At 41.8% G+C, this 24,081-nt stretch overlaps 2 protein-coding genes across 2 annotated transcripts in view; both read left to right on the top strand.

Moving 5' to 3' along the window:
- The first annotated feature begins 2,668 nt into the window (after nt 1-2,668).
- On the top strand, nt 2,669-6,662 carry LOC128745710 (uncharacterized). The gene is made up of 6 exons (XM_053842790.1): nt 2,669-2,844; nt 3,050-3,584; nt 3,644-5,050; nt 5,118-5,289; nt 5,343-5,948; nt 6,018-6,662. Exons 1-6 carry the CDS (start codon nt 2,796-2,798, stop codon nt 6,660-6,662), a joined length of 3,414 nt encoding a protein of 1,137 aa, XP_053698765.1. The 5' UTR covers nt 2,669-2,795.
- Nucleotides 6,663-14,078: 7,416 nt separating this feature from the next.
- Nucleotides 14,079-24,081, top strand: part of LOC128745709 (uncharacterized) — a 37,630-nt gene continuing 27,627 nt past the window's right edge. The window contains exons 1-2 of the mRNA XM_053842788.1: nt 14,079-14,166; nt 14,332-14,678. Of these exons, the coding sequence (XP_053698763.1) occupies nt 14,079-14,166; nt 14,332-14,678 (435 nt within the window). The remainder of the gene's footprint in view (nt 14,167-14,331; nt 14,679-24,081) is intronic.

Raw genomic sequence — 24,081 nt, 5'->3', positions numbered from 1 at the left:
CAAACTATCCATAAAACATTAATCAACAAAAGCTATCTATAGTAACACTAGATCATTCAGGACGAGACGGCCGCGAGTGTTGTCGGCGACCCGCCGTCGGAAGCGCCGCCCACTGTGGGGAGGCAACTCCCCGCAGAAATCACTACTGTCTAGGTTTATTTATTTTCCTAGGTCTATCTGGGTTTCCTGGAACGAGCGACAGCGAGTAAGGAGAGGATCGCGAAATGGTACAAGTTTTCCGTGAAATGGTACATTCCGCTTAAGGTTTTTCACAAAATGATATTCGGCGTAATGTTGTACAACCATGGCGAATATTACTATCCGCTTTCTGGCTATGCAATGAGGGGACAGGGGAGTTGTTTTCTACTTTACTGTGAGGAAAAATTGCAAATTTGTATATTAAACTACCCATTCCAAATAACTAATAAGCCTTAATGTAAGCAGCAAACCAGCGTATCTGGCATTTTATACTGCACGTGCTTTTTGACTGCATAGGTGTTGTAAATTGGCATCCAAAATTGTATTCAAATTCTTCGTGTCGGTAATTAGCTGTAAATTAGCATTGTCAGCACTATAAGAAGGTTATCACTAAAGTAGCTGTATATTTTGCCAAAATAGCATTTAAGGCGACTTCAATGCTTATTGGCCTATATTTGAATAGCATTGGTGATGCTTATTGGTTACCTGGGATGCTTTCATAGTTACGTAACTGCCAAAATGAATCATCTAAGGTTGAACTCCTCAGAAACTTGCAAAACTCGAGATTGTGACAAAAATCATCCGAGACTCATGATTTATGTACAACACAGGTTAATTTGTGGCAATACGAAGTTTGTCGGGTCAGCTAGTTATTTATAAATGACGAGTAAATTAAGCAGGAGTGTGAGTGGGGGTCTTAAATGTCACTAAATAGGTCCACTCATGATCAATTACCCTACTTTAACCAATAACTAAAATACCTCAACACTGAACTTTAATCCAAGCATCCGAAAATATTTTCCGAAAATCGATTATTTTTCGACCTTCTAGAGTAGGGTTCCCCTTAAGTCTTCGTTTTTAAAAATAGGCCCGTTCCAGATCAGAATTTGACTTGGTCCATCCCAAATTATTTACCCTATGGCCAACTATGACGTAACGGGGTCAGTAATTCTACTAAAATTAATTTCGTATCGATATTATTTTGCATGGAACTGCATCACGCTATTCATCATCACGCTATTTTATTTTTTCTCGTATCGATAATTATGTTTTGCATGGAATTGCATCGCGATATTCACACATCGCGCTGGTTTATTACTCAATACAGTAAGATTTCGAATTTGGCAACAAATGCGTGTCGCCTATGACCCTTTTTCGGTATGAAAAAAATTAATGTAAATGCTTTAGAAATTGACTAAATACCATTAATCAACGATTGCAACCATTTTATGTTTAAAAAGTCCGCTAAGAGCTAACCGTCCGGTGCAAATAAGTTATTGACACCCTGCGGTTAGACGTAGTCCTACGGCAACAAAAATATTATTGTTCGAAACCACATAACTTTTTTTCACAAACATACTGAGGGCATCATTTCTTCGTCATTTAAAGCATGTGTGCAGAAATTGATTGATATTTAAGCACATTTTTGGAAGTAAAATATCTTGTGTTGCCAAAAACGAATACTTTTGTTGCCAAAATCGAGGCATGCCAAAATCGAACCATGCCAAAATCTAACCATGTCAAAATCGAAATCCAACTGTATTTCTATACAAGCTTGTACACAATCGGATCTCTGATAGAATATTTTTTCATATCATATTGAAACTTTAGCGCTATCAACAACTGTTGTGCATATATTCGTACAAGAAAATATAATCGCATCATATTTTACGAAATTTCTAAATTCCAAAACTTTTAATTTGAATCAAAATCAGCCCATTGCTAATTATCAAGCGCCCGGTGTTCATATTATAATTATGTGTCAATATACTGAAGGCAACATTGCATGCAACTTCTAAAAATGTGTTTTGTTGAACTCAACTTGAAGATCGCATGATTATTTATCTACATTTAAGGCGCATCACAGTGTTCGTACCTGATAAATACTATAGAATACAAAAACCGCTAAAACACTTATTTTCAACTAAAATTGATCGTTTTAACTAAATAACTCGTTCTAGCCACGAAATTGTACATGTGCAGTAAAATGTAATTCAAATTGGTTTATTATTCGATACTAGCTGAGTGCTCAACGCTACCTCGATACTAGCCCGATCTTGCTGGAGGCCACCGCCCGTTTGGTCGATGAATACCTCCAATATTTATTAACAAAAACCTCATTAATACTGAACACTTAAGTAGAGCTGATTAAAATTCTTTCTATACGTACAAAATTGCATCAACTTCAAACAAGCTCCAACTGCTACATATTGATTGCTGCATCTGAACCTGAATCGCGAAGACGCCAACAAAACATAACACCAAGAAAGCATGGATACGCGATTGGCGTCGCAGAAACGAAGAATCAAAACAAATAAGAAACCTGAAAAGCCCACTGCCACTGCCCGTCTGCACCTGGACCTGAAGGCGATCGACGGATCGCACCACCATGTTGCTTTTGCTTAGTTACCAGTGAGCGACAGAAACGACCGGACGTGAAACTTGTGTGATCACTGATCAGTCGAGCATTCCGTAGTAGATTGTACGTTCAGAAGGGTGATTCATTCATAGCACCAATGTTTGGTGCAGTTTTCGTTGCGTAACGTGACGCGGAAAAGTTGATAGTAAAATGGTTCATTGCTGCCTAATTCTATGAAATGATTTATCGAACGGTTTGCCTGCTAGCGGTCGCACTGTCGTTTGAAGGTGAGAAACATCAGTGAACGGTCAATTGACTCTCACTTTGCACCATTTTTACGATTCTGCCACGTAGAATCGACGGTGTCTGGAACAGTACGCATATCGGGAAACTAACGTTATTGTTTGTTCCAAAGGCGTACCGTTAATTTTTTATCTGCGAATTACTGTTTCTATCGAAGTGAACGCTAATCGATTTTGCTCTACATTTTAGTCGATGCCGTGAATTTGATCGCTTATATTTCGCAATATGGACTGCATGGGGAGATCTCATTCGCTCAGTATTCCGATCGGCAAGTTCAGATAACATCCGATCTAGAAACAACGCTTCAATACCCCGAACAAGCTTGGAGCTGGGGCGTGTACCAGCTGCCAGCAGATTATACGATTGTTGATCCCAGTGAAAGATGCGATCTGAAGGCGTTAGGGGAACAATTATGGTCTTTCGACGATGATCTAGGATTTTTGACACTGCCTGGCAATGAATCTACGACCTGGCTGAGCGAAATCCAACTGACTGGAGAGAAAGGATTATGGGGAAAGTCGCTGGTTCTGTTCGATCCCAACAGCAATTTTAGGATTTGTGCCACAATCACCACCAGGGATGGGTCACAAGATCATATTGCGGAGGCCAAGTTTAATAGCCCCGTCACAGGGTCCGTATACTTTCGCTGGCTTGCATCTAAAGAAACGCATCATTCCGACACGCTCATCTACTCGAATCTTTTTCACATCAAAGAACAATCAAGGTAGGATCCATACAGTTATGTTGTGGTAGAAATCGGCAGTGACTTATGACATTTTTCAGAAAGTTAAACAATCCTGATTTCACCGAACACTCATGGAAAATCTATGTTACCGATATTTTTGAAAATGACGCTACAAATGTGGAGGACAACTGCAACAAGCTTCAGCTAGTTTTCGATCCGCAAGTTCGTGGCACCGGTAAAGCTGTCGGTGATATTGATGTTCGATTGGGAAATCTTAAAATTACAACCAATTCGCAAAAACACAAATATCGCCAGCTTTTTAACGACAAAGACCTTGTTGTTCTACCCAGTGATTTGTACGGTCCTTCGCGGAAGCTGTATGTAGTGATCTTTGACCCAGTGCATCCGGACACGTTTCTGGCATGTGCTAAGATACGCCATCTGAAGGCCAAGTCCGCGAGAGCAATGGTCAATGGTGGCGGTATGAAGGGCGAAATTCGATTCGTGCAACGTTCCCGGTTTGAACCAACATGGATAAATGCGTCGTTTTCCTCCGTTATGAACGACGATCTTGCAAATGAGAACTACGCTAGAGATGTCGCTAGTTTTAGGATCAACCAATTACCATTACGAGCATACTCTGCTAATTTAAACAGTTTTTGTTCCAGTTCTGGACCGGTTCTAAATCCAAACAATGTCGATGAAAAAGGCCTACCTCCACCGGGCTTCGGAACTCAAGAACAATATCCAATTGGAGACCTAAGTGGAAAACTTACCAATCGTAACAAAAAAGAGACTCACAACATGTTTCTTCCTGGCACCAGTGCAGAATTAAGTGGGTTCTACTGGGATACGTTTCTACCGCTGCAAGGAAAAAGCAGTATATTGTTTAGAAGCTTCACCGTTACGCGCTACAACCGCACTGATCCTTTGAATATTGGTCATGTGCCATGGGCTTGTGGTCCCATAACGTTGTATGAAATAAGTAAACCCTACCAAGTACCGATCATAACCGCCCAAGTACTGTTCCGCTATCCTATCGTGGGGCGAATACTATTTCGGCAGGTTAAAGATGAGTTTTGGAGCGACACAGCCGTCGTTTTCGAATATCTAATTCACGCAGATGGCTCAAACGTGAACAATACCGCTGACCACCGGTGGGGGATTACAGTTGATCCTCCGGGTAAAGACTTCTACGATTGGCAGAATCGATGCGTTAGTACGGGTGCAATCTACAATCCACAAAAGGTATCTCTTGGCGGTCAAAGCGGGGAGGAGACGTGTACCGCTTCCTCGTCAGAACTGTGTCGCGTTGGGGATCTTTCCAGTCGTCTCGGTATGCTGGAAATAGCTGGAAGCAAAGCTGACAGCCAACGGATCAGTCGAAAAATGTTTGTGGATCAGTACCTTCCGCTGAGTGGTGCCTCTAGCATAGTGGGACGATCGGTTGTAATATATGATGATCACGGCCCGCAGGCCAGAGGAGAACGGTTGGCCTGCTCTATGTAAGCTTTTTTTTTCAGCCAAAACCCCGTCGGTTTTAATCGGAGTTTTAATGAGTTTTTACCGTAGAATCGGAGGCTACCATAGACGAAAAGTTGTCGCTCGTGATTGGTATTCGAACGGAGATCCTCTTACGATCAAAGGCAAACTAGAGATGGTTCAACAATCAGAGTATGATTTAACAAATATAGAAATAGATTTCAAAGGTTTGATAGAGAACAGTGGCTATCACGTTCATATTGTAAGTAGACCCAATCGTTTATGTAACTCATATTATATGGCTTCATTTTTAAGGCTCCCGTAGAAGGTGATCTAGAGTTTCCTTGTGAAGACTCCACTGTATATGGCCATTGGAATCCACGAAATATCGACCCAAAACAATCACCTCCGGCTGCCATGGGTAGTACAGACCAATACGAGCTAGGAGATCTTAGCGGAAAGTTTGGAACATTAGACGGCGCTTCGATGTTCGAACAAAACTACAATGATTCACGTTTGCCGTTGTTTGGCTACGAAAGCATCATCGGTCGATCAATCGTTGTCCATAAAAAGGACCGTAACCGTCGTTGGGCTTGCAGCACCTTAGAACGAGGATACAGCCCCAGCGAAGCACGAGAAATTCGCGCTATTGCATCCTTTCACCATCCGGCTGGATATGCCTACGGTTATATCCGAATGACACAACTGATTGGAAACGATGGAAGTCAAAGTGATACGATCATAGAAGTAAAACTGCGATACCCTGGAAAGCACGACCGTAATGTGACGTACAACCATAACTGGCACATTTGGGTCAATCCGGTAGGGGTTGATGCCACAGTAAAACAAGTCGAGACCCGGTGCGTAGCAGCAGGATACGTTTGGAATCCTTACTATACGCAGCTTGCTGATCCATTGAATGTGAGTTTTAATTGCTTATTGTTTCTTTTTTGATTGACATTCTCTTATTTTTTCATCGCCGAATTTTAGCAAGATCTCTATCGTCAAGAATGTGGACCTGACAACCCCCTTCGGTGCTACGTCGGTGATCTTTCAGCTAGATTGGGCCCAATTAATATCGGCGATCGTCGAATGGTGTTTACCGACAGCAACTTTCCCCTGGAAGGCCCTGTTAGTGCGTTAGGTCGTGCAATAGTAATATTCGGTCCAGAGTTTGCGACACATCGCTTTGCTTGCGCAAAAATCGAACCAGATCACGATATTGTCAAGTACATCAACCTCAAAAAACCGCCAAGGTTTGTGGTGGCACAGTTTTTGGAAGAAGTCCGCACTGTAATGGGACTGCCGGAATGGATGCTTGCTATTGATTCACGGAGCACGAAAACTTTACACAATGATGCGTGCATTCAAATGATAGTTCATTTCAAAGGACCAAATGCTCATCAAATCGAACAAGATTTCTCGAAATTGCTGGCAATTGGTAGGCTTGATCAACCAAGTATCGCCATTCCTGGGTACGTAAATCCAAAGCGTAAAAAAACCTTGTCATATCGCACCTGCGGAGTGCGCGATCCGACTGTTAAAGGGGAAAAGGGCTTTTTCAGTGGAACCAATCCGCTTAAATACTCAACTATGATGACATTATTACCATTTCTGTTTTACCTCATGCTCTAATAAATTGATCAATACAAATTGGTTCAAATAAATTAATCAAATTGGTTGTGTCAATCTGGTGTGTGGTAATAATTTCTGCATACGGATAATTATTCACTAGAGAATTAGATTTAGCAAACCTATACCTACTTGATACCACTGAAGCTAGGATTTGAAGAAAGCCTCTAACTACCCTAACAATTCACTTGGGATTAGCAGAACATCGTTATGAAATAAGTTGAGCGCTATTTCATATGCATTCAGCCAAATCATCAAATTGTCCAACCGATCATTGGAATTGAAGATTAATTAGCTACATGATGATTTGTTTACCAGGAAATGAATCTAAGAAGCGAATTTTCGCATGTCGTATGCAAGAAAAGTGATTAATATTTGGACTGGATGTCGTCGCCAATTTCCTAGTCGTCTCAGAAGTCGCAAATCGCCTTCGACCTGGTCGAGCCATCGTGCACGTTGGGCCCCTCTGTTCCTGGTGCCGGTGGGTTTGTTGAAGAGGACTATTTTCGTCGCACTGTCATCCGGCATTCTTACGACGTGTCTGGCCCACCGTAGCCTGCTAACTTTCGCTAGATGTACAATGGGAGTCTTCCCAAGCAGTGCCTGTAGCTCGTGATTCATACGCCTCCGCCACTCTCCGCTTTCAGTTTGTACTCCGCCAAATATCGTCCGCAGCACTTTCCGCTCAAACACGGCAAGGGCGCGTATGTCCTCCATAAGCAGCGTCACGGCTTCAAGTCCATAAAGAACTACCGGTCTAATAATGGTGTTGTACATTGCTAGCTTCGTGCGGCGGCGTATGCTTCCTGATCGTAGCGTTTTACGAAGGGCAAAGTAGGCCCGATTTCCCGCTTGGATGCGCCGCTGGATCTCCTTACTAGTGTTGCTGTCCGCGGTCACCAGCGATCCCAAATACACGAACTCCTCTACCACTTCTAGTTCGTCGCCGTCAACGGTTACCGTCCATGGGAGGCGCGCATTTGTTTCCTTTGAGCCTCTTCCTTTCATGTATTTGGTCTTCGACGCATTTATTTGTAGCCCAATTCTCCTAGACTCCGCTTTCAGTCTGGCGTAGATTGCCTCCGCCGTCGCAAAGTTCCTGGCAATGATATCGAAGTCATCTGCAAAACCTAGAAATTGGCTACTCTTGGTAAAAATCGTGCCTCTCGTTTCGATGCCTGCTCGTCAGATCACCTCCTCAAGAGCGATGTTGAACAGCATGCAGGATAGACCGTCACCTTGTCTCAACCCTCGTCGTGTCTCGAAGGGACTCGAGAGTGTCCCAGAGATGCGTACGAAACACATCACTCGATCCAATGTAGCTCTGATCATCGCGTCAGTTTGTCCGGAAAACCGTATTCGTGCATTATCTGCCATAGCTTGTCTCGATCGACCGTATCGTATGCTGCTTTGAAATCAATAAAGATGTGATGCGTGGGCACGTTGTACTTCCGACATTTCTGTCGGATAGTAAAAATTTGGTCCGTAGCTACGCGAGCCCCCATGAAACCCGCCTGATAATTCCCTACGAAATCTTGTGCTATCGGTGACAGCCGGCGTAACAGGATCTGAGAGAGTACCTTGTAGGCGGCGTTTACCAGCGTAATACCACGATAGTTGCAGCAGTCAAGCCGATCACCCTTTTTGTAGATGGGACAAACCACTCCTTCCATCCATTCCTCCGGTAGCTTTTCCTCCTCCCAAATCCTCGAAATAACCCAGTGTAGAGCCTTTGCTAGCGTTTCTCCGCCATGTTCATAAAGCTCTGCCGGTAGGCGGTCCTTCCCAGCGGCTTTATTGGTCTTCAGTAGCCTGATTTCTCGTTTTAATTCTTGGAGATCAGGTGCTAGGACATCACTATCTTCCATGGGCGCTCCTAGGTTAATTTCCGTTCCGCCTCCTTCTGCGACTTCCCCATTGAGGTGTTCATCGAAGAACTGCTTCCACCTGTCGACCACCTCGCGCTCGTTTGTAATTAGATTCCCTCCCTCGTCCCTATACATGTCAGGTTTCGGTGTGTAGCCCTTCCGAGTTTGGTTCACCTTCTCATAAAACTTGCGCGTATCATTAGCTCGGAATAGTTGCTCTAATTCTTCACGACCTCTGTCCTCCTTTTGGCGCGTTTTTCTCCTCAGGATCGTGGTCAACTGGTTCCTAGCTTGGTGGTATTTGGCCAGGTTCTCTCTAGTGGCTTTCGGATGAAACTTGGAGGAAGATCGACGAGCGGAGAGAGGCGAAAGCCGGCATTGAGCGAGCGCGGACCAGATCGGCTAAGACAGCTGCCCGTCAACGATACGCCGAACTGGAGAGGGCTGTTAAACGTGCTTGTAGGCGGGACAAGAGAGCCTGGACTAACTCCCTAGCCAAACAAGGAGAAACCGCCGCCGCCAATGGTGATATCCGTTTGTTGTACGATATTTCTCGCCGCCTTAGTGGTGCCAGGATGAATACAAAGATGCCGCTAAAGGACAGAGCTGGTCAGCTATTGACTGACCGTACAGAACAGCTTAAGCGATGGACTGAACATTTTGAACAACTCTTCCGAGTTTCAAATGTCAGAGACCAACAAAACCAGCAGCGTACGACGCCTACAGTTCGTCGAATAAATCGCGTGAACTCGGAGGCGCCATCGCTGGATGAAATTGTAGCAGCCATCAAGAGTATGAAATCCAATAGAGCGCCAGGGATAGATCGTATTTCAGCCGAAATGCTCAAAGCTGACCCATCTTTGTCAGCCCAGATGATGCATCAGCTTTTCAGCAATATTTGGGAAACCGCAACTTTTCCGGTGGACTGGATGCAGGGCATATTGGTCAAAGTCCCTAAGAAAGGAGACCTAACAGAATGCGGTAACTGGCGTGGCATCACGTTGCTCTGTATTACTCTCAAAGTACTCTGTAAGGTAATCCTCAGCCGGATCCAGGAGAAGATCGACGCTACTCTCCGGCGGCAGCAAGCTGGATTCCGTGCTGGCCGATCATGTGTAGACCATATCACAACGCTCCGCATTATATTGGAGCAGATCAACGAATTCCAGGACTCTCTTCTGCTGGTGTTCACGAAAACATCTGGGGCGCACTTAGGCGTAGAGGAGTTCCAGATAAGCTAGTCCATCTCATCGAGGCTCAGTACGAGGCGTTCTCGTGCAAGGTTTTGCACGACGGCGTCTTGTCCGACCCCATAAGGGTTACTGCTGGCGTGAGACAGGGCTGCATTTTATCACCGCTTCTGTTTCTCATCGTTATGGATGAGATATTAGTTGGAGCAATTGACAGTAGACCAAATCGAGGATTGCCTTGGAATCCTCTAACGATGGAGCAGCTAAATGACCTCGACCTAGCCGACGACATTGTCTTGCTCGCACAACGCCGAAACGATATGCAGAGCAAGTTAGACGACCTCTCCGAGAGCTCCCAGGCAGCAGGTCTCACAGTCAATGTAGCGAAAACTAAGTCTATGGTAGTGAACACTGACAATTCCACCAACTTTACTGTAGCGGGACAACAAGTTGAGCAGGTAGCCGTCTTTCAATATCTTGGTAGCCAAACAACGCCCGATGGTGGTACCAAGACTGATATAGCCACACGGATCAGGAACGCCAGGGGTGCCTTTGCAGGTCTGCGAAACATTTGGCGCTCAAACCAGATCACTCTACGTACGAAAACCCGAATCTTTAATTCAAACGTTAAATCCGTACTGCTGTATGCCTGCGAAACGTGGTGCGTCTCAGCGGAGACAACGCAAAAACTGCAGGTATTCATTAACCGGTGCCTGCGATATATTATTCGTGCCTGGTGGCCTGATAATTGGATATCCAATGAGGAACTCCATCGTCGGTGTCATCAACGGCCGATAGCCACAGAAATTCGTGAGCGTAGGTGGAAGTGGATCGGACACACCTTGAGGAAAGGAGCGAACGAGGTTTGCAGAGCAGCACTCGACTGGAATCCACAAGGACAGCGTAGAAGAGGCAGACCCAGAGGCTCATGGAGACGGAGCTTAGCCAACGACATCCGGGCTGTAGACGAGAACCTGTCCTGGCGACAGGTAAAAGCCTTGGCGGGTTACCGTCAGCAGTGGAGATCTCTGATTTTATCCCTTTGTTCTGCCGGACCGGCGGACATGGACACATAAGTAAGTAAGTCTCTCTAGTGGCAATACTTAGATACTTTTTCCAAGCCTTTTTTTTCTCCTCCACCGTTTGTTGGCATTCCCCATCAAACCAATCATTTTGTGTACTCCGAGGCTCAATACCTAGTGCCGCAGTAGCGGCCTCTCCAATGGCCGAGCGTATTCTGCCCCAACCGTCTTCGAGGTTTGAAGCACCTAACTCCTCGGAAGAAGGCAGTGCCTCATTCAGTACTCGCGCGTAGTTCTCGGCAGCTTGTGGGTTATCTAGCTGCCTGATGTTCAGCCGGGGAGGGCGGCTTTGAAGTGTCCGGTATACGGTGGACAGCTTTGAGCGCACATGTACTGCTACTAGGTAATGGTCAGAATCAATATCCGCACCCCGACGGGAGCGTACGTTCGTGATGTTAGAGAAGAACCGGCCCTTTATGAGAACGTGGTCAATTTGGTTCATTGTACGTTGGTCAGGTGATCTCCAGGTGGCTTTGTGGATATCCTTGCGCGGGAAAAAGGTGCTTCGGATCACCAGGCCTCGGGAAGCTGCGAAGTTTATACATCGTTGGCTGTTATCGTTTGTGCAGGCTATGGGGTCCTACCACCGGTCTATACATTTCTTCCCTACCGACCTGGGCGTTCATATCCCCGATGACGATCTTGATGTCCCGTGACGAGCAGCTGTCGTACGTTGCTCCCAGCCTCGCGTAGAACGCTTCTTTCTCATCGTCGGGTCTACCTTCGTGCGGGCAGTGCACGTTAATGATGCTATAATTGAAGAAACGGCCCTTTATCCTCAATACACACATTCTCTCGTTGATCGCCTTCCAATCTATCACGCGATCCTGCATTCCGCCCAGCACTACAAAGCCCGTTCCCAGTTCGTTGGTAGCGCCACCGCTCTGGTAAAACTGGGCCTTTCCGCCACGGATCTTCCATACCTTCTCTCCTTTGCGACAGATTTCCTGCAGAGCTACGATGCCGAGTTTGCGGGGTTCCAGGCTCGCAACCTGCGAAATTTAGCGATCTGCAGTTCCAAGTCCCGAGTCTCCATTCGTCGTCCTTATTCCGTCGCCTAGGTCGATGCCGAACATTCCACTCCGAATATGCTTGAATGTTGTTAGTTTAAGTTTAATTTAGGTGTGTAGCCGTACTGGGGCAACATTACCGAGTCTCGCGATGGGGCTGCCATCTTATAGTGCCGAGACTCACTATACCTCCTTCCCGGTTAGTATACGACCTTAGTTTCCACCGGGGTTGGTTACCCGATCTCCGCTAAGATTGCTCGTATTCCCCCTGGTACCACGAGGAGGTCGGGATCGGAGTTGCTGGGAAAGAGGCAAACGACCACTATGGGGTCTATATTCCGCATTATCCAGCCGTTTACCAACCCCTGGCTGGCTGCCCCTAGAATTGTTATTTTCTCACTCAGTATGCACAAATTGCAACTTTTCAATTTTTTTGAGTAGAACTGCTGCAATAGTGGAGAAATCCATCCACATTAAGAGAAAGAGATAAAAAATCAAAAAGAAGCAATGGTCTGTATAAATAAATTTTACTTTCCATATTATGCTCGTTAAATGAGACCCTTTCGACTTTGCATCTCTGGCAGCTATAGGGGAAAGTGTCATCCTCCCAGTTGACTTATAGATACACTCAAGTACACTGTTGCGGCCAGCGATCCCAGATCAGCGGTTTTCCCGCTAGATTTAGCGGGATTTCAAGCCGGATAGCGGGACTTAATAACCAAACAGCGGCTAGCGGGAATCTAGCGGTTTTCTTAAATAACTCAGCGGGATTTTAGCGGGATCTCGATTTAGCGATATTTTGTAGGCAAGAAGAGTGCTGACAGAGAGGTTGACAGCAAAAAACTTCGTTTATTGGCAGTCTAATGTCTGCTCATGCATTGGCAGATGGTTCAGTATATTCTGTTGATTAGAAAACTCCGTGGTTTTTGCCTAGAATGGAATCAGTGACTGACAAATACTCATTAGAACTTACTGAAGAAGTCCACCAAACCAATCCGTGTTGCGTATTCCTAATTTTTCCACAAACTAATTCGTTGCCAATGGCAAAATCCAACTGATTCATGAATTGCAAACAAAACAACACAAACAACTTATGTATCTATATACATCATAATTTGCTATATACCGCAGCATTTTTATGATAACAAAACCAAAACAAATCGGCTGATGAGCCGATAAAACCTAAGCCTAAAAGACAAATCGGTACATTTTTGCTGAAACAAAATATCAGCGAGTACAAAGAGCCGATGCGCCTTTCAGATATTTTTGAATTTTTGCTGCTTATAAAGATTGAAACATATCTTCTTTTGCCACCAAAAACCATAACCATTTGCCAGCGTTGCTGAAATTTTGCATGATTTTTATCATAGCTAGACACAGAAAGCGAATTTGTGCTAAAAGCTTCTGTAAAAGCACGTTTTACCACAAACTTTTTTTGTTTTGTTGGTAGATTCTTTGCAAAGATTTTGATGACTTTTGAGTTTTGTAAGCAAAACACAGCCAGAGAAAAAAGAAAAAGAAGACTTTTTTTTTACTTTACAATGGATCAAATCCATCGTACCCGCTCATCATATTTTCGTGGATTTCAGGGCAACATACGATACAATCGGGCGCAAAGAATTAAGGCAGATAATGCACGAGAACGGTTTCCCGGTTCCTCACGCATTTGAGACTGTAACTTTGCTTACAGAAGATATACGTGCACTTATCATATCGGAACGGTCTACAAACAGAAAGTGGAGAATGGCGCAGCCTCATGAATTAGTTGTAGAGATTCCCTTCGTACATCTGAAGAAAGTGGAGAGACCACGTCACAAGGATCCTGACGACTGTTCTCTACCAGAACCCCCAACGTGCCAGATGGCTCAACCAGAATAAAGATTACTTGCGAGTATCAAGACGCTCAACGAAGTGGCGATGAACAGCTCAGAACCGATAGTACTCGGAGACAATTCATACAGCGTGAGCCACCTCGGCTCTGGGCTGCTACATTTTCTTGCTCTTCAGCGCGCCAATTGCGCGCTGGGCAGTAACTTTAACTTTTCGCGGTCTGGAACCAAAGATATGCAAATCTGTTAAAAACTCAATTTTAATACACGTCAACAGACATCACAAAAGACGGCTTGAAGATGCTCATAATTATCGTTTATCGTGCAGGCAAAACATTCAACGATACAAACGGTATATATGTGTGACACGATGTTACGACTGAAAATCCTATTACCCGCCACCACTCCTTTTACAACCCACTGTACTGTACCGTAGGATAATGTTTGTCAACAAAAGCACGTGTGCCGCTTTGAAAACAAATGCTAAGGGGAAAAGAGACATCAACACCACTCCGCGCTTCCTTTTTCGTAGCTCCTTTCTGGGCATGCGCAACACAACTCCAATCAAGACCAAAATTATCGACCGGTTACTGTCGTCGGGAATTTTTTCACAGTTCAATCGACAGAATCACTATCCCAAAAAAGTTGACTATCTATTAGATTAACAGTTTTTCCGTATATCAATTTGAGTAGAGTTGTGCGCAGTGCTAGCGAAAATGAGTTTTAAATTAAAAGTGATTGCATTGCTCGGAACACTGCTGTGTTCTGCCGCTGCACATTACAGTGGTCCATTTCTTTTCTGGGGAGTTGACGACTTGAAGGATGTCGAAGTGCCCGCTCTCGAGGAGTTTGACGATAAATTTCTAAGAGACTTGTACTCGAATTCAGCCGCTGTCGTCCTATTTCTACGCAACGGAACGGCCAAGCTCAGTGAGGATAACTATCCCAGTTTTCGAAGAATTATCGAAAGGCACCAGTATGTGTACAGCCCGCAGGAGGGATTGAGCTCTAACCCATTGGATTACAATGTTAATGCTGAGGTATGTAGTTTTGTGACTCACAATGGGTAAGACAAAGAGGAAAATAATGCGGAATATTCTATGCAATGCTCTATTTCTAGTTGAAATATAAATAATATTTGACACCAAGCTTAGACTAAGAAAATCAGTTGTTCAATAGCATCTACTAAATTATATTTGTAAGGCTAGCCACTTTTATTGATTACTACAGCCTGAATCTTACAGCTTGAAGCTCTTAGTTGAGCCTGAATCTTACGATCCGGAAAATATAAATGTCTGTTCAGAATTCAGAAAACTACGGATACATTCTATTGGCCAGTGTTTGCGAAGATGTTTAATCTTTGTATTAGTTCTTTGAGTTCTTATATTGCATAATATAGCTCTAAGATGTTTTACATAAAAGAATCAGCCGGAAACTAAAACAAATAGTTTTGATGCTCGCAACGGATTTTATTTATAGGAAGAAAAACATTATCATCACTGTGCTGATTCTATAGGTGAGCAAAATGACTCTTTTTTATGAGTGGCTTTGAACCGTCCATTGTATGCCGCGTACCGATTCATATGGTCGGTGTTAACTCAGACAGAACCGAGTGACAAAATTCTGACTTCGAGAAAAACGCATTCAAAGTTTGCTGCATTCGAAATCATCGTAGAACTATGGCTGTTTGCAACATTTATGTATTCTGGTTACAGTAAAATGTTGCTTAGAAAATTCTTGATCGTTTGCTGTCATTAACTCATTTTTTTAAATTTTGCGACTTTGCCAAGTCTGATTTAACATCGTCCATGATAACGCGACAAGCAATCGAGTAGAGGATGCGAGTCTAGCAGTCGAGTAGAACAGTTGAGTCGAGCACTCAAATCGAGCAGTTAAATCAAGCTGTTCAATCAAACAGTCCAGTCGAGCAGTTGAGTCGAGCTTTCGAGTCGAGCAGTTGAATCGAGCAGTCGAGTCGAGCAGTTGAATTGAGTAGTCCAGTCGAGCAGTTAAGTCGAGCAGTTGAGTCTTGAGTCGAGTCCTCGAATCGAACAATTTAGTCAAACAGTCAAGTCGAGCAGTTCAATCGAGCGGTTGAGTCGAGCAGTTGAGTCGAGTAGTCCAGTTGAACAATTTAATCGATCAGTTGAGTCGAGAAGTCCAGTCGAGCAGTTAGATCGAGTAGTCCAGTCGAGCAGTGGAATCAAGCAGTTGAATCGTGTGTCGAATCGAACAGTTAAATCAAGCAGTCGAGTCGAGCAGTCTAGTCGAGTAGTTGAATCAAGCTGTCCAGTCAAGCAGTCCAGTCAAGTAGTCGAATCGAACAGTCCAGTCTAGCAGTTCAATCGTGCTATTAAGTCGAGCAGTTGGGTCAAGTAGTAAGTCGAACAAATGTGTCAAGTAGTCAAATCAAGTAGTTAAGTCGCCCAGTTCAGTTGAGCAGTCCAGTCTACCAATCAAATCGAGCAATCTAATCAAGGGACTGGTAACCCTATCCCTACTTACACTGATAAAAAATGCGTAACGATATTCAAATGAAAAACACTTGCATTGGCACTTATTGTGAAAAACAAGATATTGAAGTGGACGTGTTTATAATTATGCAGTGACATGCAATATCATTTTCATGTGATATTGCTTGTGCATATTATTTACAAATCATGTGCAAGTTAATGATTCCATATCGATTTTCAATTTTTCGGTTTATAAATATGTAGAGTCTGGTTTATAAAATCAAGTCAGAATTGGTGTTGATTATTAAAAACATTGCATTTCATGTGATGTGTATAGTAAATGAAATCGCAGACGGTTTAAAAAATTTCAGGCAATAGTTTACTAAAAAATAAATGTTTTATTTGAATTGTCGAGTTGTTTATTCCAATGTTTTTATAATAAACAAAATTTTATTACACTAGTATTGCATGGTTACATAAATTTTTCATTTTATTTTATATTTCGCTTTCATCCTCAAAGTAATCATATTTTTTTCTAAACAATACCCTATTCATTAAAAAATGCATTTTAATTGGAGGTCCATCAAAATCCGTTACAGATATTATTTTAAACAACTTCGTACATCGTAGAGCTTCGTAAGCAAGAAAATGATCATCAAATTGCCCACACTCCCACAACTGTCCTACAACATAAGTCTTTTGACCTACTCGCAAAATTTCTACTACTTCCACTAATTTGGTAACGTTATTTGTCGTCGATGTCAGATATGACCCATTATTTAATTTAGTGCCAAATGCTTTACAGGAGTACGTTGATAAAATTACATTATCCGAATCAATATTAAAATAATCGAATTTAACTAAGTTATGGAAATAGGACCTAGTTTTTAAATCTACCACTGAAAATTGCGACTCAGTATCAGTTTGAAAAAAAGTGTTATTGTGTACATCATAACTAAATTGTAGTCCGGCTTTGACACAAATTGTGTAGCATATATTTTTTCTTGAAGAAGCTACATGAGCATATTGCTTATAAACCTTGTGCTTAGCTTCTTGCCTGAAAGACATAAGCTTTGAGACCGGACCACTTTTCAAAATTACGGAACCATAATGAACAGAAAGATGATGCTTAGGTTTAAGGTCTTCTTTAAATGTTTCCTGGAATAGTATATGATGTTTTCGTACTAAAGCTTTCAACTTTTCAACATCTGATTCAGAAAATGACGGAAATAATATCAGTTCTACAAGCTCTATTAATGTTTTGGTATATTGCCACACCGGGTCGTCACACGGAACAAATTGACCAACTATGAACGGAAAATAGTGGCAAAACGAGCGCATTTCACTTGCAGTTGTTCTAATTTTAATTGTTTTCATTTTACGAACGGAGTCGTAGGCTTCATCCAAATCGGGCATCCGAGCTAAAGCTTCGTCTGCAGCTACCTTACTAATCGCTCTACGACGGGCGTTAAGTTGATGGATTGTAAAGTAATGCTTGTTAAATATAAGATAATTTAAAATATTCGTCAATCCATATTTAACAATGCCATTACTAAAATAATCGTGCATGACATCTACTGACTGATTACGTATGACGTGAAATGACGGTAGCTTATTAAATTCGGAGTCGCCCTTTATTCCAGTGCTTTTCAAATCATTAATTTCGAGATCTTCTTCATAATTTTCAACAGTCCGAACTTGAGAACTAAACTCTTCCACATCATGCTTCATAAAGTCTTTATGACGCTTACAAAATCGGCAATAATGGTTCGCGCTAAAACTATTCGAAAACATAAGCATTGTGTGGATTCCTATATTGTCGCCCTGACACAGTACTAAAACAAACTTTATGTTATACTTCTGACCATCGACAGTTATTTTAATACCTTCCTCTTCAATCCTTTTGAATATATCGATTAAAATAGAAATTAGTTTGCTTACTCCTAATTCGCTTATCGACGTTTTTTTCATAACACCAGCTACAAAAATGTTGGATAGTTTTGCAGAAAACTCTTCTGGAATCGTCAAGCACGTGTAATACATTCCGCAAATCATGTCTTTCTTGTTATGAGAACTTAAATTATCGTTGATTTCAAAATCATCCGAATAAAACGATAGTGGGATAACAATCTCATTTGGATATTTAGTTGTGATTTGTTTCCAAGTTGTACCATTTACAAAATTTTTAATTCTTTTTGTTTTCTCCAACTCTTTCATGTATTGCATAGTCTTATTAAACACAGTCGGACTTTCGAAGAAAGCTTTTAACTGGAATGCAATGTCCATTATAGCAATGCAATGTGTTTTTGTTTCTATTAAATTTTCCATGGTAGGATTATTAATTTTTAGGAGTGCGTCATTTTCAAATGCTATTACAGTTGGGGGTTTATAAAGATTGATTTTTTCAATGTATTGAAAAAATTTTTAGTCACTGTCAATGAATTTAAACGTATTTTTTAATTTATATATATAAGTTTGCAATACGAATTCAGATTCTTTGTTTTTAAAATGTAGAGGCAAGTTTTGAATCTTATCGGCAATGTGGGTTTGTACATTTTGCGCACAAACTAATATATGCTTGACATCAGACCTAGTAATGTTATTTTTTCTGTGTAAATTCAACGTAAAATCTAATACGGCTTTATCAACATCAGTACTCTCGTAATGAATATTTTTTGTACTAGTATCGGGTAAAGTATGGCTATCAGAATGCGTAAATATGTTATTACTTATGTCTAGAATCGCTACCTCTTCATCGTCACTGTACAGTATTGTGTTTGACAAATCGTAAAACTTATGTTTTAAAACATGCCGGCTAAAAGAATAAAATTTTAGAAAAATTGAATTACAGCGACCGTAGGTACATTTTATGCGGAAGTTATTTGGTATACGATGGTCATTTTTTAAGTGATGCAGATAGGTTGTAGCTGTACTGAAAATCTTTGTACACGTTCCAATGAAACAGTTAATTTCTGGATTTGCCGTCATGTTCAATTGTCGCATTCAGGAACGATTCCAATCTGTCGATGCTAGCGTATCTTTCTGGTCGTCGAATTTCATACACGTGTCGTGAGATAAATAGCCAAACCAGATATGAGATTTTTGAATGCTTTAGTCCCAAAACAGCCGTAAATTTTATAAGAACATCCACAGCTCTTGCTACTGACGGTAATGTGTAGTACAGATCTCCGTAATATACACGATATACCCCAGTTAGGGACTTATAGTTAGTTCCAAAAAAGACGAGTTTCGGTGACGCGGGTAAAGAAAAATCACTATAACGACGGCACAGCTCTTGAATTTTGTTCACAGCATCTTCATTCGTTGATACGAAAAGAATTGATTCTTCCAGTCCATTGATCACAGTCGGTTTGTAGTTACCAGTAACTTTTTGTGGATGTAGTACACAATTTAGAAGCAATATAAGAGCACACAGCCTAATATCTGAAAAAGAAAAACAAAATACCCAGTTATGATTTAGTGATGTATTTCGTCCGCATCTCGGAGATGCTCTCGAGTCCCTTCGAGACGCGACGTGGGTTGAGACAATGTGATGCCTATCCTGCATACTGTTCAACATCGTTCTTCAAGGGGTGATCCAACGAGTGGGCTTCGAAATGAGAGGCACGATTGTTACCTAGGGTAGCCAATTTCTGGCCAGGAACTTTGCGACGCAAAACGCAAATTGCTACGATCAAGAAGCATACGCCACCGTACGAAGCTGACAATGCAAAAAAACCTTATTAGATCGTTAGTTCTTTATGAACTTGAAGCTCTGACGATGCTCACAGAGGACATACGGAGAGTGGTAGAAGCGTATGTATCACGAACTACAGGCATTGCTTGGAGAGATTCCGTCGAATATCTTGCGAAAGTTGGTAGGTGGGTCGGACACATCGTAAGGTCGCCGAACGACAATACGACGAAAATAATTCTCTTCAATAACTCCACCGGCACCAGGAACAGGGAGGCTCAACGTGAAAAATGGCATCACCCGGTCAAAAGTGATTTGCGACTTCTGAGACGACTGGGAAATTGGCGACAAGTGGCCCAAGATTAAGTTGAATGGAGACGACTGCTTGATCAGCACCAGCCACCCCGGCTCTATGTTGCTGACGACAACGATGACGATGTCGCTTACATAAGTTTTGCATTTGAAAGTTTTCTGCTGGAACATTCTCATTTCTCTTTATATCGACACGACGACTTGGTAATTTAAAATAACTAAAGTATTTATGCTGAATTATAGAACTAACAACAAGGGGGGGAAACAGATTTTTTTAATCGATCAAAAAAAGCGTTTTAACTTAAGATTTAAACGTGAAAACCAATTCTATTCTTGCTTTGTATATTTACGTTATTTTTCACGCAAAAATCTACGAAAAGGATCACAAACTCGAAAGAAATTTTTTTAACGACTTTCGGAAATTCAATTGTTCGAAATTTCATTTCTGATTCGTGTTAAAAGCGTTCAGTACACTTCGTACACTCAGTTTTCTAGTTCTTTAGGCTGTACAGCCCACAAACTACTTATTTTATAAAAAGAAATTTGACTTATATCCCACAAATTATTTTTTTGCCCCCCGATTTTTCAAACCAATTTCGAACGGGGGGAAGGGGTGACCAAAGCTTACCTTACTAGTAGAACGATGTTTTCATACATAGTGAATTTTTTTTGGCAAGCACCCCCTAGGCCCCTCCCAGAGAAATTTCCTATTGCTCAACTATTCGACTAGACTGGACTACTCGAATCAACTACTCGATTCAACTATTGGACTCATCTGTTCGACTCAACTGCTCGACTGAACTGCTTGACTCGACAGCTCGACTCAACTGCTTGATTCAACTAGCCGACAAATCGGCTGCTCGACTTACTACTCGACCCGATAACTTTATTGAACTGCTCGACCAGACCACTCGATTTAACTGCTTGACTTGACAGTTCGACTCAACTGCTCGACTTACTACTCGATTCAACTGCTCGATTTAACTGCTTGACTGGACAGCACGACTCAACTACCTGAATCAACTGCTCGACTGGATTGCTCGATTTAAGTGCTCGACTTGACAGCTCAATTCAACTCCGACTGGACTACTCGAATTAATTTTTCGACTCAACTGTTCGATACTCGATTCGACTAGTCAAATCGGCTGCTCGACTGGACTACTCGGCTCAACTGCTCGACTGAATTGCCTGACTTGACAGCTCGACTGAACAGCTTGATTCAACTGCTCGACTCTACTACTTGACCAGACTGTTTGCTTCGACTACTCGACTCAATTGCCTGTCGCAATATCAACGTGCCGCTCATTTGAATCGGTTCGCGGCAAAAAATAGACGGTCCAGAGCCAGTCTTACAAGAGTTATTTTGACCACCTATAGAATCAGCACAGTGATATTTTTATTCAGTTGAATTAAACCCAATGCGAGCATAAAAACTATTGGTTTCAGTTTCAGGCTGTCTCTTTTATGTACGTCTTAGAGCTATAATATTGGAATCGTAAGATCTTCGCATACCGTGATGCAAATAAACTTAATATATAGCCCAGAGAACTAATACAAAGCTTAAACATCTTCGCAAATACTGGCAAAAAGAATGTATCCGCAGTTTTCTTGACAGGCATTAAATGTATAAATTTTATAGTTTCCGGATCGCAAGATTTGGGCTCAAGAAGTTAGTTGTCAATATTACAGAAAACACATATATACCCTGACATTAAACACCATTAACATTAAAGCCAAAGCACGTTCATCGCAAATATGACGTACCATTCGAATGTCCTTCTCTTTTGACATGAATGGCAACACTGTCTTTTGCTCCGAGAAGGTTTTACTACTGTGTTACCTGACTCATAACGAATATACGTTATATAAGGGGGAAGGTCTCGTAACTCACAAACTTTGTGGTTTTTCGTTTAATTGATCATACATTCGAATAGAGCCTACAAATATCAAATAAGAAATTACATGTTTGCTCCAAAAATAAAGGCATAAGATTTTAGAATTTCGGAAATAGGGGTGCGTTATGAGTCAGGTAACACAGTATTTTACTTTCACAGCTTACCGCTTGTTACATAGCAGAAAATATGGCACATACGCAAAAATGTCTGTTTTATTTGTATGGGAGTCCTTATCGTCCTACCACAGGGGTGAGGGGTCTCAAACCATCATAAAATAAATTCATGCCTCCAAACACCTCCACATGCCAAATTTGGTTCCTTTTGCTTGATTAGTTCTGAAGTTATGAGGAAATTTGTATATTATTTGTATGGGAACCCCCCCTCTTAGAAGGGGAACGGGTCTCAGTACACCATAGAAAAAAATCCTGCCTTCTGAAACCCCCACATGCCAAATTTGGTTCCATTTTCTTGATTAGTTCTCGAGTTTTGAGGAAATTTGTGTTTCATTTATATAGGAGCCCCCTCTCTTACGCCCTCCTTAAAATTGCTCTCTAACCCACCCATAAAATTGCTGGTCTTTTTATCTATCCAACGACACATAAATTGTTCAGTTTCATTCAGTAGTTCAGTAGTTATTAGCATTTGAAATCTTTCGTTCAAACGTTACACTTCTATTTTCGTTTTCACAAAGTGCTACCCAGTCCCAGTATAGTAAACAAAGACGTAGTCCTACGTCAAAAAATTAAATTAATTATTAGAAGCACTTATGGAAACTAAAAGGACGCCACTCTATTCCATTCGAGGGACTGCTGGGAGATTGTTCTATTTTTGCCCATATATACCACATTTCATCTTATATCATATTGTTAAGTGTTATTAATAGCATGAATGTGGAAGGCGGATGATGGAGAGAATTGCCAACCAGAATCCTTATGGTCTGAAGCAAATGTGATACTTCTCAATTCTCACAAACAAATCATCACGCAGGTTAAAGTTGGTTGGCGAAATTGATATCATATTACCTGGAAGGACCCTAATGCTGGAAAGCGACTCTTATAACCCAGGAATGCGCACAACTGCCTCTACTTATGGGTCCGCCCAATCCCTTTTGGCCCTTCTGTAACAGCTTTAGTGTGAAATTCATTTAATAATGAAATTTGGATCTACCGTAATTCTACCTACATATACTTGCAAGTCCTACTATTATTTTGCATATTTCCCCTTTTAAAAAGTTGGTGTCGAATTAGATTTGTTGTTAAATTATGAATTACATACCTCTTTTTCGAATTCGAACAATGTTATTATTGCTCGCGTATATATTTTTATGTCCGTCTCCTGTAGTTTGCTTCTATTATTCAAGTGCCATTCGGCAATGATTTGAGAGAGTTCAAGCTGTCTCCGTTCAGACAGCTGTCCCAAACAGCTACTTTCTACTATAGCATTCCCCACCACGCTTTCTCGAAGTACCTGTTGTAGCAGTTTTGGAGTAAATTCTTCATACTTAGATCTGTTAGACGCACAGGTGGTATCGGTGTTTTCTTCGACAAAGATCTACAAGAATACAGTGGTTGAAATTAAGGATAGTAAAAATATATCTCGGCACCAGCTTTTCAAAGGCCGTAACTGCAAAATGTACACAAACTGAGTGACAGTTATCTTCTGTTAAACTAGGAATAGGATTCCTCGCTCGGTTTTATATTTTGCAGGTACGAACTTTTAAGAAGTTGGTACCAAATTTCAGTTTTCATAAAATAAAATTTTTAAAATTTCAAAATCAAATGAATAAATTCACCTCTTTATGGGTAATTTCGTTGTCCAAGTCAATGGTGTTGATGCTGATGGAATCGTTCGCGTTAGATTCATCGGTCGTTGATGGTTTCAATTCCTATAAAACAAAATCGATATACCTGATAGAAAATTCCGAAAATTTTAAATATGATGGCTTCAGTTGGGAACCGGATTTTTCAACTAGCGACAATCGATTTTTCTTCTGCACCGTACATTACACCTAGTGTCGGAAGTAGTGCGCAGTATAGCAAATGAGACGCGTTATAAAGCGGACCACTTCCGACAGCAAGTAGTACGGTAC

Source organism: Sabethes cyaneus, chromosome 1, assembly GCF_943734655.1.
Source record: "Sabethes cyaneus chromosome 1, idSabCyanKW18_F2, whole genome shotgun sequence".
Taxonomy (NCBI): domain Eukaryota; kingdom Metazoa; phylum Arthropoda; class Insecta; order Diptera; family Culicidae; genus Sabethes; species Sabethes cyaneus.
Note: the sequence above shows the minus strand (reverse complement) of the source record. Positions and strands in the feature narration are given on the sequence as shown.

Excerpts from the sequence above, each read along its gene's own strand:
- LOC128745710 (XM_053842790.1), top strand. The coding sequence starts at position 2,796 with ATGATTTATCGAACGGTTTGCCTGCTAGCGGTCGCACTGTCGTTTGAA. Across the intron at positions 3,585-3,643 it reads CACATCAAAGAACAATCAAG|AAAGTTAAACAATCCTGATT; the intron begins GTAGGATCCATA and ends GACATTTTTCAG. Across the intron at positions 5,949-6,017 it reads AGCTTGCTGATCCATTGAAT|CAAGATCTCTATCGTCAAGA; the intron begins GTGAGTTTTAAT and ends GCCGAATTTTAG.